This window comes from Jaculus jaculus, chromosome 18 (genome assembly GCF_020740685.1).
Source record: "Jaculus jaculus isolate mJacJac1 chromosome 18, mJacJac1.mat.Y.cur, whole genome shotgun sequence".
In the NCBI taxonomy this organism is placed as follows: Eukaryota; Metazoa; Chordata; class Mammalia; order Rodentia; family Dipodidae; genus Jaculus; species Jaculus jaculus.
In genome coordinates this window covers 45,507,820-45,525,037 of record NC_059119.1, presented here as the reverse complement: position 1 = coordinate 45,525,037, position 17,218 = coordinate 45,507,820, and the positions used below count along the sequence as shown (strand labels likewise).

General features: G+C 45.2%; 1 protein-coding gene across 2 annotated transcripts in view; it reads right to left on the bottom strand.

Moving 5' to 3' along the window:
* The window catches only part of Fbxo11 (F-box protein 11), a 104,512-nt gene extending 87,945 nt beyond the window's left edge, over positions 1-16,567 (bottom strand). Inside the window, exon 1 of one of the 2 annotated variants that reach the window (XM_045137595.1) lies at positions 16,097-16,567. In XM_045137595.1, the coding sequence (XP_044993530.1) occupies positions 16,097-16,376 (280 nt within the window). In that variant the 5' untranslated portion in view covers positions 16,377-16,567. Of the gene's footprint in view, positions 1-14,592; positions 14,616-16,096 lie in introns of those variants that run through there. The other variant, XM_045137596.1, reaches the window with a different exon arrangement.
* Positions 16,568-17,218: the final 651 nt, after the last annotated feature.

Genomic DNA, 17,218 nt, shown 5'->3' with positions numbered 1-17,218 from the left:
TTGGAGGATATGAAAATAAATGACCCAATCACAAAAATAAAAACTGTTGTTTGAGACAAGGTCTATGTAGTCCAGGCTGGCCTTGAACAAACAACCTTTCTGCCTCCAAAAGTACAGGTTTGAATCAAAATATTTTTAAAGACAATTGAAAGAGTAAGTTCAAAAGGAGTCAGCAACATGTTTGAAACTTAAATAGAGAAACAAAAATAGTTATGACCACTTCAATGCCAAAAAGAACCCCCCCCCCACACACACACAAAAAAAAAAACACATGAAATTATTAGGCCAGGCATGGTGGTATATACCCTTATTACCAGCACTCAGGAGGCTGAGGTAGGAGGATCACCATGAGCTCAAGGGCAGCCTGGGTTACAGAGTGAGTTTCAGGTCAGCCTAGGCTAAAGTGAGGCCCTACCTTGAAACCCCCCCCCCCAGCAAAAAAGGAAAGAAAGACTCAACAGTTTTTAAGAGTGAATAATCAACTGTACATTACAGTCTACAATATTTTAAAATTTGAAACAAGAAAAACTGAATCAAAAACTCCTGGCTGGAGAGATTGCTTAGTGGTTACGGCACTTCCCTGTAAAATCACAGGAGCCAGGTTCGATTCCTCAGGACACATGCCAGAAGCACAAGGTGGTGCATGTGCCTGGAGTTCGTTTGCAATGGCTGGAGGCCTTGGAGTGCCCATCCTCATTCTCTCTCTCTCTCTCAAATAAATGAATAAAAATAATAGTTAAAAAATAACTCCTGGGCTGGAGAGATGGCTTAGCGGTTAAGCGCTTGCCTGTGAAGCCTAAGGACCCCGGTTCGAGGCTCGGTTCCCCAGGTCCCATGTTAGCCAGATGCACAAGGGGGCGCATGCGTCTGGAGTTCGTTTGCAGTGGTTGAAAGCCCTGGCGCGCCCATTCTCTCTCTCTCCCTCTATCTGTCTTTCTCTCTGTGTCTGTCGCTCTCAAATTAAAAAATTTTAAAAAAAATCCTAAAAAAAAAAATTAAAAAATAACTCCTGGGCGCCGGGCATGGTGGCGCACGCCTTTAATCCCAGCACTCGGGAGGCAGAGGTAGGAGGATCGCCAAGAGTTCGAGGCCACCCTGAGATTACATAGTAAATTCCAGGTCAGCCTGAGCCAGAGTGAGACCCTATCTCGAAAAACCAAAAAAAATAAAAATTAAAAAAAAAAAATAACTCCTGGGGCTGGAGAAATGGCTTAGTGGTTAAGGCGTTTGCCTACAAAGCCAAAGGATCACAGTTTGACTCTCCAGAACCCACGTAAGCCAGATGCACAAGGGAGTGCACGCATCTGGAGTTTGTTTGCAGTGGCTGGAGGCCCTGGCATGCCCATTCTCTTCCTCTCCCTCCCTCCTTCTTTCTCTCAAATAAATAAATAAAATATATAAAAAAAAACCTCCTAAAACTATTTCTCAAAATTCAGATGAGTAAAATTATGTGTTAAAAGGTCAGCCCCTAAGTGGGCTCCACAGTTCATACTGTCTGGATCAGAGTTCGGGGCTAGCCCAGGCAACAAAGTGAACCCCTTGCAAAGACCGATGGCAAAGAGACATGGAACGGAAGAAAGGAGATGGACAAGAAGGGAGGGATAAAGGAAGAAAGAACAGAGCTAGGGTGTCAGCTCAATCAGTCATCAGGATCTGAGTGAGTAGGCACATAAACTCTGGGCATCGTGGTGACCACACCCAGTACCGCAGCTCACTGGGGAGGTGGAGACAGGTTGGTTCCTAGAGCTGCTGACCAGCCAGCCAAGGCCAACTGCTGAGCTCCAGGCCGGTGAGAGCCCCTATTTCAAAGAGAGGTGGACAGAGAATCCCAGCATGTCCTCTGGTTTCCACGCGCACACACTCCCATACATGCACACACACACACCGCGCACGCTTATAACATACAATTGCATATTTTAATAACAAGTGTTACTATATATGGAAATGAAAACAGCATGGCAGTCTCCACTGTTTTTGTGGATTAGCTGTTCATATCAGACTGAACTGTTAAAAGATACAAGGGTAGACGTACCAAGAGGCTAAAGAATAAATGCAGCAATATTTGAAACAGAAACATCCTTTCAATTGTTTTAGTGATATAATAAGAGGCCAAGTTTGCATGTCTTTTTCCATTTCTTTTTCTTTCTTGCTTAAGGTTCAGAAATATTTTATTATATAGCTTAAAGCTTTAGGAGGACAAAGAGAAGGGGGCTTAAGCCTAGAACGTAAGAGAAGGAACAAGGGGCGCAGGGAGGTTAGAAAGGGTCTGAGAAGCCCCTGTTTTCCATTTCTTGTCAAGTAAATGAAGTCCAGTCTTTGAGAAAAAGTAAGCAAAGGTTTGTGTAAGTATAAAACGCATAGAGAATGTGCAATATCTAACAAAGATATACGTAAGATATTCAGTTAGTAGCACCAATTAATTGTAGTCTGATGGCATATTTTTAATTTATTTTTATATTTTATTTATTTGAGAGAGAGATACAGAAATAGGCAGGTAGAGAGAGAGAGAGAGTGAGTATGGGTGTGCCAGGGCCTCCAGCCACTGCAAATGAACTCCAAATGCTTGTGCCCCCTTGTGCATTGTGGCTTACATGGGTCCTGGGGAGTTGAACCTGGGTCCTTTGGCTTTGCAAGCAAGCACCTTAACCGCTAAGCCATCTCTCCAGCCCCGATAGCATGTGTATACACTGCAATACTTAACAGCATGGAAGAGGCTCACAAACAATATTACAGAGAGTATATACTGAGTAACTCTATTGGCATAAAGTTAAAAAACAGTGCAACTGATTCAAGCAAGGAGAAAGATGGGGTTGTGAGTAATAACTGGGGAACCTTAAAGGGCATTTCTAGGATGCTAGTGGTATTTTATTTATTTATTTATAAATATTTGTTTTGCAAGAAGAGAGACAGAGCCAGGGAGAACGGGAGGGAGGAAAGGAGGATGGTACGCCAGGGTCTCGAGCCACTTCATGCATCTGGCTTTATGTGGGTACTGGGGAACCAAACCCAGGTTGTTAGGCTCTGCAGGCAAGTGCCTTCCTTAACTGCTGAGCCATCTCTCCAATCCAGTATTTAATTTCTGCTCTTGTCATTGGTTATATAGCTACACTCACTGTCAAAAATCATCAAGTTGGTATACCCCACTTATGCAATGATACTTTATTTACAAGCTTAATTTAAAAATACACATAGTTTAGATAGGTATAGCCTGTACGCATAAAACATTCTCACTCAAATGACCCCTACATTCATACATACATGCTACCACTTCCATTTATTCCAACCATACTTCTCTCCATCCCAATCCTCAAACCAAAATTAGTCTCATGGAGGGAGGGACAAAAATGAAGTCAGAAATGGATTAGCAAATGCAGCGTGTACAATGTGATGCGAGCTTGAACCCTCCACTCTCCCCTTCTCCTAATGCAGTGATTTGCCTCTGAAGAGGCACTCTTATGCAATTTTTTCTCCAGATCACTTGATCTCATCCATCTCTTTAGCTGGTCCTAAAACACCAAAGTTTACCAAAATAAATAAATAAATAAATAGAGCCGGGCGTGGTGGCGCACGCCTTTAATCCCAGCACTCGGGAGGCAGAGGTAGGAGGATCACTGTGAGTTCAAGGCCACCCTGAGACTACAGAATGAATTCCAGGACAGCCTGGGCTAGAGTGAGACCCTACCTCGAAAAACCAAAATAAAAAATAAAAAAATAAAACACCGAAGTTTGAGAAGTAAATGACTTAAAATGCAAATGACTTTCTAAGGATCATGAAGAGATCTGTCATTCATATACATCAGTGAAATAATTAAGTGGCTACTTTGATATATATCTGGCCTCTACATGTAAGGAAATGGCTGATTCCACAGTTTCCATAACCATATTGAGTTTAAAGATATAGTGCCTTCTATTTCTACTCCATTCAAATAAGTCTTTTTCTTTTTAAAAAATGTATCTTGTTTGCAAGAGAAAGGGAGAGAATGGGCATGCCAGGGTCTCTTGCTGCTGCAAAAGAATGCTAACTTCATTCCACTCTATACGTCAGGCTTTATGTGGGTACTGGGAAATCAAACCTAGACCAACAGGCTTTGCTAGCAAGCACTATTAGCCACTGAGCCATCTCCCCAGCCTCAAATAAGGCATTTTCTTAGCTGTAAGATAAAGTTGTAAAGATCCTTACTTTTTAAAAAAAATTATTTATGACGGGGGGGGGATGAGAATGGGTCCACCAGGGTCTCCAGCCACTACAAATGAACTCCAGAAGCATGCACCACCTTGTGCATCATCTGCCTTACATGAGTCCTGGGGAATCGAACCTGGGTCCTTCGACTTTGCAGGCAAACGCCTTAACCACTAAGCAATCCCTCCAGCCCAAGATCCTTACTTTTCATTTGTTAACTATCTTTCACTTTCATTTTTCCTTAAAGCCTATTTTAGTTTATTTATTTTATTTTTTGGTTTTTCTGGGGTAGGGTCTCACTCTAGCCCAGGCTGGCATGGAACTCACTATGGAGTCTCAGGGAAGCCTCGAACTCACGGCGATCCTCCTACCTCTGCCTCCCAGTGCTGGGATTAAAGGTGTGCGGCACCATACCCTGTTTTAGTTTTACTTCTGACTTTTCAAAAACATGTGGCCTATTATGTGGGAAGGGGTGATTGTGACACACGTACACCAACCCTGTCTATCTCAAAACACGGCTAGTGAGTATTACATGCTTTTCCTGTCCCACCTCCTTCCTAAGTGGTAAGGATCCTTTTTTTTCCCCCTTCGTATAAATGTGTTTTTAATCAATGGACGAAAAGAAGAGAAAAACCGGGCACGGTGGCATACGCCTTTATAGTAACACTTGAGAGGTAGAGGCAGGAGGATGGCTGTGGTAGAACATTCCAGGTCAGCCTGGGCTAGAGTGAACTCTACCTTAAAGCAAACAAGAGTTGGAGGTAACACCCCGAACTGGACAGTAATAGCGTCTAAACGCAATTGATTTCCTTTCCTGGGGGTTCTCATTAATCCCGCGTTGATTGCTGGTTTAACCAAGATTTTTTTTTTTTGTAGTTAGACCTGAGCAATCCCTCATAATGGGAGTTTGGCGCAGAGCTACTGCTCAAAAACCGTTAGCTAATCTGGCCAGGTGTGGTGGTGCAGGCCTTTAATCCCAGCACTTGGGAGGCAGAGGCAGGAGGATTGCCGTGAGTCTGAGGCCAGCCCGACGACATCTATGTACTAAGGATTCTTGTGTACTGTGGGTGCCGTGATATCCCCTAGAGCCACGGTGTTTCTGGAGGAGTCTTCAGGGACAGAGCCTTGCTGTAGGAGGTAAAGCTGGGGGCAGACCTTGGGGTTCACCTGAAAGCTGGGCTGCGCATAGGTAAGGAGGTGAACCAACTTCCAGCTGTACTCTACCATGAAGCTTCCTCTCAAAACTAGAAGCTTCTGGTTGTTATTTCATCCCAGCAACGTGAAGCTAACTGCTCCAGATGCAAACTCAATGCTTGAGTACAGAAAGCAAAAGTCCCTATCTAGACCCTGAACACTAGGCAAGAAAATATCTAAACCCAAGTGCTCTTGGCAAACCAGCAACGACTAATGGGACGAGTCAGATGGTTACGATAGGGAAGAAACGAATGCCACACACAGCTGGACTCACATGGAGGCCAGTTCACTCCTGACCAAAGAACAACTTTCAACACAGATTTTGCCACATCCCAACTCAGCCATCTGGAAAACAGTGTTGTTCCAGAGGGGGAAATTGTAAAGCTAGGATTATAAGTATTATCAAAAAATAATTTAAAGCACAAGTTCTTACTCCATTTCTACCCTTCGAAGAGCCTAAACAAACGTAGTAGTTCTACACACACACACACACACACACACACACACACACACAGGTACCATTTTTCTCATGAGATGGAGAAGCATTCTTGTATGGTTTTGAATGCTTATTGCTTATTCACTAAATAGGAGACAATCTTTTAATAATTTCCCCCTTACTTGCTTAGAGGCAGAGAGAGGCCAGGGGGGAGAGAGAGAAGAATGGGCGTCAGGGCCTCTTGCCACTGCAAAGGAACTCTAGATGCATGAGCCACCATGTGCATCTGGCTTACATGGGACCTGGATAATCGAACCTGGGTCCTTAGGCTTCACAGGCAAGCACCTTAACCGTCGTTAAGCCATCTCTCCAGCCCTAATTCCCCCTCCTTTTTAACACAGCTTCACAAAGTTCTATTTGTTAGAATAGCAGAACATGTGACAAGTAGGAGAATAATATACTATTTTATTTGAGGTGTCTTAAAATGAGTAAGTGCAATTAATATATCCATTTTCAAAGTAAAATAAATTATTTGGGGTATTTGCCTAAAACCAAAATAAATTATGCAAATGCAGTTCGTTGGTTTCATTTCTCTATTTTTTTTTAAAAAGCATTTCTCTATTTTCTAAGGATTAAGTTTAAACACATATGCTAACAAATTTTTTTAAGCTACAAATAAAATCAACACATACCTGTGGTAAAGGAAGCATATTCGGCTCACAAGCCGGCCAAGATGACTACCAGCATCTAAGGCTACTGCTCAACTCACATTCTTCCCCTTCCTGAAATATTCCATCTGTAACCATGAGTTAAAATGACTCAATACTCTTTATTCATAACTCATGACTAATTCAGGGGAAATCTACCCTTCTTTGTACAATAAGTGCCTGGAAAAAACATGCTGGAAAAAACATGCTGGTCAATCGCCAGTCTCTTCTTAATAAGTCTACAGGAGACACAATTATGATCAGGTTATTTGGAAAATGTGAAGCAAGATGATTCAACAATCAATAGCCTCAAACTAATGCACCTATCTCCAGAGCACAGCGGGGGAGGACAGAGCACAGATCTGATGAAAGGTTATTACTACTCCCTCCTCTACAAAGGATGGCAGCATCCTACCATGTAGCTACCCTCATGTGAAAAGAGTGGGTACATCAATTTAGAAATTCTTTTTTGCTACTTCGTACCCATATTCTCTATATAATGGTGAGCCTCAGTTTGTTTGTTTGTTGTTTCTTTTTGGGGGGGGGGGTTTCAAGCAAAGAGACACGGAGAGAATGGGTGTGCCAGAGCCTCTAACCGCTGCAATGAACTCCAGACTATGTGCCACTTTGTGCATCTGACATTACGTGGGTACTGGGGAATCAAACCCCAGTGAACACTCCAGCCCCTCAAAAGACCAGATTTAAAAAAAAATTTTTTTTGAGGCAGAGTCTTGCTGATATTAAAAGCATGTGCCACCACACCTAGCAATATATATATATATATATATATATATATATATATATATATATATATATATATATATATTTGTTGTTGTTTTTCAAGGTAGGGTCTCACTCTACCCAGGATGACAGAACTCTCTCAGGCTGGCCTCAAACTCATGGCGATCCTCCTACCTCTGCCTCCTGAGTGCTGAAATTAAAGGTAGGCACCACCCCATCTGGCTCAGCTTCTTCATTTGTTATGACATGCATAAAGAAATGGACGTTTCAGGCTTACTGAGGTCAAATAAGGTAATATGCTCTACCACAGGCACAAAAGAAAGTTGTTTATTCTTCCAAATACCTGTTGCCTTTGTCTCGTCATTCTTTTTTTAAACTTTTTATCGACAGCTTCCCCAAGTACAGACAATAAACCAAAACAAACAAACAAAAAGTTAACTCACGAAATATAAGATTATTTGTTTGCAACTAAAAAAAAAAAAACACAGCTGAGTTGATGCCGTCATCTGAATCAAACTCGAGGGACGTTTTGTCAGGGCAGGACCTTACTCCAGCCTCAAACCCACAGCAAGCTTCCGCCCTCACCGTCCCGACAACTCCTCGGTGGTCACAGCCTGCTCCCGCCCGTGCGGCTTAGCGTCTTCACCGCTTGCTTCCCAAAGACTGGCAAGCGCCCTGTGGGCAAGCGCCCTGCCCCCAGCCTCACCCACTCGCCCAGGTTCTCTGCAAGAGACCGGTGACCACGCCAGGGGCTGGGGTGATGAAGGTGTGGCTCTTTGCTTATGTGCAAGCGCAGAGAGACAGAGAGTGGAGAGAGAGAGAAGTGACACAGGTCAGCCTGAGCTAGAGTGACACCCCTACCTCGAACACCCCCCCCCCAAAAAAAAAACAGTAAAGAGAAAAAGAAGAGAGAAGCGAGACAGACAGAATGGGCACAGCAGGGCTTCCAGCCACTGCAAATGAACTCCAGATGAACGTGCCACCCTGGGCATCGGACTTTACGTGCGTGCTGGGGAATCGAACCCGGGTCGTCAGGCTTTGCAGGCACGTGTTTTACGGCTCGGCCGTCTCTCCAGCCCCAAGCAGCCGTGTTACACGGCACCTATGTGGAAATGCCCGGTACCTGTGGGCGCAGAGGTGGGGAGGTGGCGACGAGCCCTCCTGGAGCTCGCTGGCTAACAACTCTAGCCCAGGACGGCCCGGGTTCAGTGAGGGACGCCTGGCAGTGAACTCTGACCTCCACGCGCACGCGCGCACACACACACTCACTCACTCACAGACACACACACACTCACTCACACACACACACACACTCACTCACAGACACACGCTGGCATGCCAACTTTTTTTTTTTTTCCCTAAAAAAGAATGCAATTTTAAAAGCTAACATAATAGTGAAGTGGAGGTCAAAAATAGAAGAGTCCCTCAGAGAGAAGTGGCCAGTACAAAATAAAAGAACCTTATTTAGGGAGAACAAGAAGACAGGTGTAACTCATACGGAAATAACTCCTTAGTGTATATATTTGTTACTTTTAATGTTAAGACATAGCAAGGAAAAAAAGCTGAGAAAAATAAGACTTGGCCCTCTGTATCCACAAAATTGTATCCCAGGACTCAGCCAACCATGAATTAAAACTACTGGGGGAGGAGCCATTGCATGTATGCTGAAAAACTGTGTCATGCACACATCTTCCCCTTGTTATTCCCTAAACAAGAGAGTGTAAGCAACTGACACAGCAGTAAGTATTTACACTGCATTAGGAATTGTAAGCGATCTAGAGATTTCCTCAGAGGTCCTTAGAACCAGTCCCCCAAGGTTAATGGCGAATGCCTGGCCTCCTGCTCTTGAATTCTGCCAAATCAGGGCAGGGGGAAAGCAGCTCAGGATCTGCAGGTGGCTCCTGCTTTCCCTGATAGGTGGCCTTTTCTTTGGTTTGCAAAGAAGGGGGGGGGGGGAGGCAGTAAAGGGATAGCCTTTAGGCCTCATCAGCAGAATTTAAACATGAAGACTGATATGATAGGCTATCTCATTTCTATCCCTCAAGCAACTGATAGGCTTTGAAAAAGAAAAGAATGAGGAATGACACAGTCTCTCTTCTGAAGGTTAAGTTACCAGAGACAGAGAGAGGGGGAAAAAAAAAAAAGCTCTAGAGCACTTAATTCCTCAAACAGGAAAACTCGTGTTTCTTGTCCAAAAACTCCTGTGAGGGTGCAGAAGTTCCTTCTACAACCTATGAAGAACCTAAAGGTAAAATGTCACGAGCCACAGCAACCACAGAAGGTACAGCGGCCACACACGCCTAGAACACCAGCCAGAGACTGAGCTACTATACTGCTGAATTAGTGCTATGTGGACTGAAATATCACAACAAATTTTATTTCTTAAAAAAAAAAAAATCTGGGCTGGAGAAATGGCTTAGTACTTAAGGCATTTTTTTTGCCTGCGAAGCCAAAGGACCCAGGTTCGATTCCCCAGGACCCACGTAAGCCAGATGCACAAGGGGCACATGCATCTGGAGTTCGTTTGCAGTGGCTACAGGCCCTGGCGTGCCCACTCTCTCTTTCTCTCTGACTGCAAATAAATAAATAAGATTAAAAAAACTAAAGTAAGTAAATAAACAAGGAAGAGAAAGAAATTTATATTCAAAAAATCTAAAAAAAAAGGGGGGGGGCTGGAGAGATGGCTTAGCGATTAAGCGCTTGCCTGTGAAGCCTAAGGACACTGGTTCGAGGCTCGATTCCCCAGGACCCACCTTAGCCAGATGCACAAGGGGGCGCATGCGTCTGGAGTTCCTTTGCAGTGGCTGGAAGCCCTGCTGCGCCCATTCTCTCTCTCTCTCTCCCTCCCTCCCTCTTTCTCTGTCACTCTCACATAAATAAATAATAAACAAAAAATTAAAAAAAAAATCTAAGGACATGGTCATAGATGAAATTTTATCCCACAAGTATGGGAATAAAGAGATTAAGGTTTTACTACTATAAAATAATTTCAGACTATAACAGCAAGCTCCATTAATATATGGCATCTATTATATTTCTTAAGTTACACATTGTAGTTAACTTTTCAGCACTTCAAACAATCCTGTGTCTCGCCACTAATTAGAAATTACACCTTCTTTCCAAAACTTCCTTGTCAATAGTACTTTCAAAATTCAAATTATTATAACATGATGGAGAAACGAGTGATAGTGAGTGATTGATTCCAGGTAGAATTTAGTAGGTGAAGGCAGATGTATGAAGGAGACTTGCACATCTTAAAGTATGTACATTTATTGTACATACTATATACCATACATATACAATACATACATGTATTTACATATTCCGTACTGATGCACAACTAGCGATCCGCCTGCTTCTGCTTCCCTAATGTGGAATTATAAGGGTGTGCTACGCATGCCCAGCTCAAAAAAATTGACAACTAAAAACTATTGGTCAGAATATCTATAGCACTTCTGCAGATGTGTCTCACTCCTGGGAAAAAAAAAACAAAACAGAATGAATTCCACAGAACAGGTTGAAAAACTAAGTCCTTTTAGAATGTTAAAACAAATAATTGTGTACAGACAACACCAAAGGAAATGAAAACAAGGAACGATTCTAGCGGCTAGGGAGACAGCTCAGATGGCTTAAATGCTTGCCTTGCAAGCACGGGGACCCGAGTCGGTCCCCAGGACTCACATGGATGTTGGGCATGACAACAACCATGCCCCATAGTCTGTATGGGGAAGGCGCAGACAGGTAGACCTGGGGTTCACTGGTCAGCCAGTATACCTTAATTGGTGAGTTCCGGGCCAATGAGAGACTGACTCAAAAAGCTTGGATAGGGCTAGAGAGATGGCTTAGTGGTTAAGGTGTTTACCTGCAAAGCCCAAAGACCCAGGTTAGATTCCCTAGGACCCATGTAAGCCATATGCACAAGGTGGTACATGTGCCTGGAGTTCATTTGCAGTGGCTGGAGGCCCTGGCATGCCCATTCTCTCTCTCTCTCTCAAATACATAAATTGTATATATGAGTTTGACAGAGGGCTTGGAGGGGATGATTCAGTAGTTAAAGGTGCTTGCTTGCAAAGCCTGACAGCCAGCATTAAATTCCCTAACCACCCAGTAAAGCTGGACAGACATTTGTTTACAGTAGCATGTGCATATACACCCATGCATGAAAATAAATAATTTTTTTACAAAGTTGGTCAGTATACCTGAGGATAACCTAAGGTTGTCCTCTGGGCTCCACAGGCACGTACACACATACCAGCTCACCTACACATGTCCACATACGTGAACACACATGTCAAAAAGTATACCGCCATGTTTGTTGCAACACTATTCACAATAGCCAAGAAACAGAAACAACCTGAGACTCTACTGATTGATTAAAAAGGCGGTGTACAGGGCTGGAGAGACAGCTTAGTGGTTAAGGTGTTTGCCTGCAAAACCAAAGGATACTGGTCCGATTCCCCAGGACCCATGGAAGCCAGACGCACAAGGGGGCGCACGCATCTGCAGTTCGTCTGCAGTGGCTGGAGGTTCTAGCGCGCCCATTATTTCTCTCACTCTCTCATAAATAAATAAATAAAATATATTTTTTTTAAAAGGTGGTGTACACGCACACAGGAATAGATACCTTCAGTCCTTTTTATAACACTATGTTAAGTAAAATAAGCCAGGCCCAGGAAGATAAACATACGATCTTGCTCATATATGGAACTAAAAGTTGATCTCGTTGAAGCTGATGGTAGACTTGGTAACTACCATAGGCTGGGAGGGAGAGGATGGAGAAAGGATGTACATGGTAGTAAGTTATAGTTAGGAGAAATAAGTTCTTAAGTGTTTTATTGTACAGTATTTCAAAAACGCTAGAAGAAATGATTTTGATGTTTTTTTTTTACCATGAAGAAATGATAGTTGAAAGATATTCTGAATGCGTCATACATGATGTATACATCTACTGAAACATCTCAATACCCCACAAATATGTAAATTTTGTGAATTAAAAACTAAAAATGGGCCGGGGAGACAGCTCAGCGGCTAAGGAGCTTGCCTGCAAAGCCTAATGGCCATGGTTCGATTCCCTAGTATCCATGTATAGCCAGATGCACAAGGTGGCGCATGCATCTGGGGTTTGTCTTCAGTGGCTGGAGGCCCTGGAATGCCAATTCTCTCTGTTCTTATCTCTTCTCTCTATTCTCTCTCTGCTTGCAAATAAATAAATAGAAATATAAAGTATATAAACAAAACAAAAATCAAAATCCAGCTAAATGTATCTTTGTTTCATTAAACCATGAAATATATTACCAAATGTGACTATCCAAAACATAAAACACTAGCTTAAAGCAAAACGTGAAGAAATGCAAGACTGAAAAATGCTAAGGGCTAACAGTCTTAAGACAGTGGACCATTTCAGATAACCTGACTGAAGTCCCATTGCATGAAGTACCCAGGCCTCTACTTCCCAATGCAGTGTATTAGAAATTCTCTCCTCCAGGAAAATCTAGGAAGAATCCTGCTAAGATCCCATTTTACAGGGCTCAATTTCTCTTCAAGCATTGGTTATTATTATTATTACATATCGGAGAAAATGTGTGTACACAGAACAAACAGGTATGTATATAAAGATGTGTACGTTTTAACTGCATTGTCAATATACTTTTTATTTTAATTATCTGTAGATAAGGAAACAACTAAAAAACATCCTGAAAGAATTTTTGTTTAGGGAAATATTATCTTTTAACTACATTAAGTTTAAAGTGCATCTTCATATGAAATAAGTGAATTCATATGTAGTTTCAAGTGATTTGTCTGAAAATAGTGACTCTCACTTGGATTCACTAACTGTTAAAATTGTCAAATCTATTATTTCTGTTATTCTAGTCAAAATGAACTCTAAGAATTACATATTTACCAAGTAGCAAGGTTAAAGGGGAAAAAACAGCCAAATCCCAACACCTGTAAGCATGGGTTCCTTGATTCCTCTATCAAGATCATTAAATCCAGCATATTCTTAAGCAAATATCAATAAAACCTTTTCAAACTAGAAAGCGTGAAACTCTGTATTCTCCCTAAAAATTTTTAAAATGAATATTCTTTTTAGCTAACTTTTGAACAATGAAGTATACATTTAAAAAAAAAGAATCAAAATGCCAATTTTTCTAAGAGTGATATATTTTTACACAGTTAGCCAAATCTTTATTATCTTAGTCTTTTAATTCATCTTAATGTTTTTATTCATTTAAGGCCATTTATTTGTCTTCTGAAAGATACTATTCTCCCTGAAGGCTAGTCAGCAAGTCCCCTGTCACCCCCCCCCCCAACACTGGGCCTCCAGAACAGTTTCTGCTTGCTGCAACACAGCAACAATACTACAGTACATCTCACTTGCCATTTGGTGAGTGAGGTACACACTGAAATCCTGATTCATGAACATCTCTTGTCAGTTTATGAACGTCAATAAAAAGAAATGTGACACTATGGCACATGACACTCTACCAACAACCAAGACACTACTTCAAATATAGGTAGGAAGAGACTTTGAATGAATGAAGAAAAATGTCCCAAGATCTACCTTAACAAGATTGGAAATTCCACTCAAATGGTGACATGAATGTACAATAAGAAAAAAAAACAAAAAACAAAACAGGAGTAGATTTAGTTTGGCTGACATTTTTTGATCCAGTGTTAATATTAATAAATCACACCTTTAAAAAGCTCACTATGCCAATAGAAACCTTCCTATTAAATACTAGGATTTCAACTGTGCGTGTTTTCTTTATTAAAAAAAGAAAGAGAAACAAAATCAAGAAAAAAAAAACAAAACAAAACATGGGACTATTATATATAATCCTGGTTCTGGAAGATCTGCATAGTATTTGAATGGAACACCATTAAAACTCTGATATGCAATGTGAAATGTAACCATCAAATCACATTTTCTTTTAACCTGCCAAAAGATCGGTAAATGTATCAAGGAATCGTTGAAACATTTTTGCCAAATATGTTGCACAAGATCACTGGCTGGCCTGAAACATGGCTTTCTTTCAAGCAACACGCAGCCTTCTCAAAGACTGTGACAGTGACTTGACGCAAAACCTTTCAAACTCATTTTCAAACTAAACGTTTCCTCACTATTTTTTTGGTCAAGTACAATGAAATCCATTAGGGAAACAATGCACGATTTTGAAAGACACGTTTAATCTGTCTCAATCGGAGGAGTGGTGACAACCAACGCATGTAAAAATTAACCTTAATCCACAAACCAAAACACGCAAAATGTCTTCTAACCATTCTCCTCCTTTAAACCACCACACACGCCACACACACAAAATCCGGGTACTGACCTGCACCCCTCAGCAGCAGAGGCAGGTACTTAACAGGGTCTAGTCTGGAGATCAAGGTGCAACACTTTCATCCCCAAAACCGCCCTCAAAATAACCTTTATAGTCCAAGCAAACTGTACTGGCTTAGAGCTGGAATCCGAGCCCGGGGAGCCTCAGCCCTTAGACAATGGTGGTTACCAGACGGCGCTGCACAGTTGCGTCCAAATGACACATTTCACTAGGCCCTGGTCACAACACACACAAACACACACACACACAGAGACAGACAGACAGACAGACAGACAGACACACACGATCCCACACACACGACCCCCCCCCCACACGATCACAAGGGGCCGGTTCCGAGGTTGGGGGGAGGGGGGGCTCGAACCCCAACCAGGAGACGGAGGCGAGCAACGGGCAGCGTGCCGGGGAGGACAGCCGAGGTTGGGGGGGTGGAGCCCCGAGCGGAAGGGTAACTGCACTGCACACGAGGGAGTGGGGACCGGGCGGAGGGGGGTGGTGCTGGAAATGGCCGATGCGTTTCTATATTTATTTATTTCGAGATCTCGGTGGAACGGCTCCCTCCCAAAGGGTTCCGTAAGTAAAGGCGAACTGCGCAGCAAACAACCGTGGCGTTGGGAGCTCCCCTTACGCCGTGACCGAGGAGGGTGTGTGTGTGTGTGGGGGGGGGTTGTGTTGGGGGGCGCAGGGGTGGGTGGGTGGGGGAAAGAAGTTCCCATGGCCAACACCACGCACCCCTTTTTTCTCCTCCGAGGAAGGAGGCTAACCCGAAGAAAGGAAAAAAAAAATTTTTTTTTTTTTTAAAAGGAGGGGAAAACAAGTTCCCCGGGGCAACCCCCCAACCCCAAATCCACCCACCCACCATGAGAAAGGGGCAAGCAGCGCAGACCGTGGAAGACGGCCGAAAAAGAGGGGTGTGTGTGTGTGGTGGTGGGGGGTGTGTTTTGGGGGGGTGAGTGAGAGGAAATCCCACCCTCGGCCTCCCGCAGACTCCCACGGGTGGGTGCGGGTGTGGGGGGCGGGGGAGAGTGGAGGTCTTGCGAGCGAGAACCCACCAGGCCCCAGGGGTGGGGATGGAGGAGGGGATGTGATCATCACCCCCCTTTCCCTTGCTTCCACCCCCCCCCAAACCTCCCCGAAACCCAAACAAAAGCGCGGCCCGAGCTGGAGCCCGGGGCGAATGGGGAGTCTGTGGATTGGAGAGAGAGAGAGAGAGAGAGAGAGAGAAAGAGAGAAAGAGAGAGAAGGAGCGAGGTTTTCCAGGCCGGGGCCCCGGGGGCTGACACTGCGGCAACGGCGGGGACCCGCCTCCGCTCGGGCCTCCGTCTCCCGTGCCGGGGAGCAGAGGATGGAGATGGAGAGGATGGGGCGCGGGGGGCTGGGGGCTGGGGGGGCGCCCAGGGCCGCGGCGGTGTGCGCGCTGCCCCCCGGGGGGGGGGGACGGGCAGCCCCGGGAAGGAGGGAGGGAAGGAGGGAGGGAGGACGGGCGGCGCGGCCTTACCCCGCTCACCGGCGTTGTTCCGCTCCTGGGGCAGCGGCGGAGGCGGCGGCGGCGGCGGCGGCGGGGGTTGCTGCAGCGGCGGCGGCGGAGGTTGTTGTTGCTGCGGCTGCTGCTGCTGCTGCTGCTGTTGCTGCGGCTGTTGCTGCTGCTGCTGCTGCTGCTGGGGCGCCGGTGGCTGTTGCTGCTGTTGCTGTTGCTGCTGCTGCTGCTGCGGTGGCTGCACCGGGCGCGGCCGCGACACTCGCCTGGGTCTCCGGTTGGCGGCTCGGACGGAGTTCATTTGCCGGGCTTGGAGGTGGCGGCGTTGGCGGAGGGACACACACACGCTCACTCACTCACACACACACACACACACACACACACGCTCACACTCACGCACACACACTGGCGCGCACACCCACGCGCGCGCACACACACACACACACACGGCGAGCTCCCGGGAGGGCGCCCGAGGAGGACGAGGGCGCAGGGAGAGGAAGGAGAGACAGAGAGAGAGAGCGAGAGAGGGATCGGGAGGGGGGGGGATGGGGGTGAAGGGGAAGGGAGGGGGGACACCCCCTCTCTGTCTCTCTCTCTCTCTCTCTCTCTCTCCCCCCCTCGGTGTCGTTTGCAGAGTCCCGGAGAGAGAGAGAGAGAGAGAGGAGAGAGCGAGCGAGCGAGAGCGATCGAGAGAGAGAGAAAAGGCCCCGGGAGCCCCGGGAGCCAGCAAAAGGCCCAGCTCGATCCGGAGCCCTGGGCGCGCACGGTTTGGAGGAAAAAAAAAAAAAAAAAGGAGGAAAAAAAAAAAAAAAAAAGAAGGCCGAGGCCGCCGGGGCGGGGCGGCCGCGAGAGAGGAGGGGGGGGAGGAAAGCTGGGCAGATCGAGAGGAAGAAAAGAAAAAAAAGAAAGAAAGAAAGAAAGAAAGAAAGAAAGGAAAGAAGAAGAAGAAAAAAAGGGCGTCCGCCCGCTTGGGGAGGAGCGGGGACTGGGGCGGGGAGGAGGGGGGATCCCCGAGGCGAAGCGGCGGCGGCGGCGGCCGAGGAGACAGAGCTCGGGGCCCGCCGACTCCCGAGCGGCGTCTCCCGGCGGCGGAGAGTGGGGATTTTTTTTTTTGGGGGGGGGGTAGTGGGCGGGCAAGGCTGG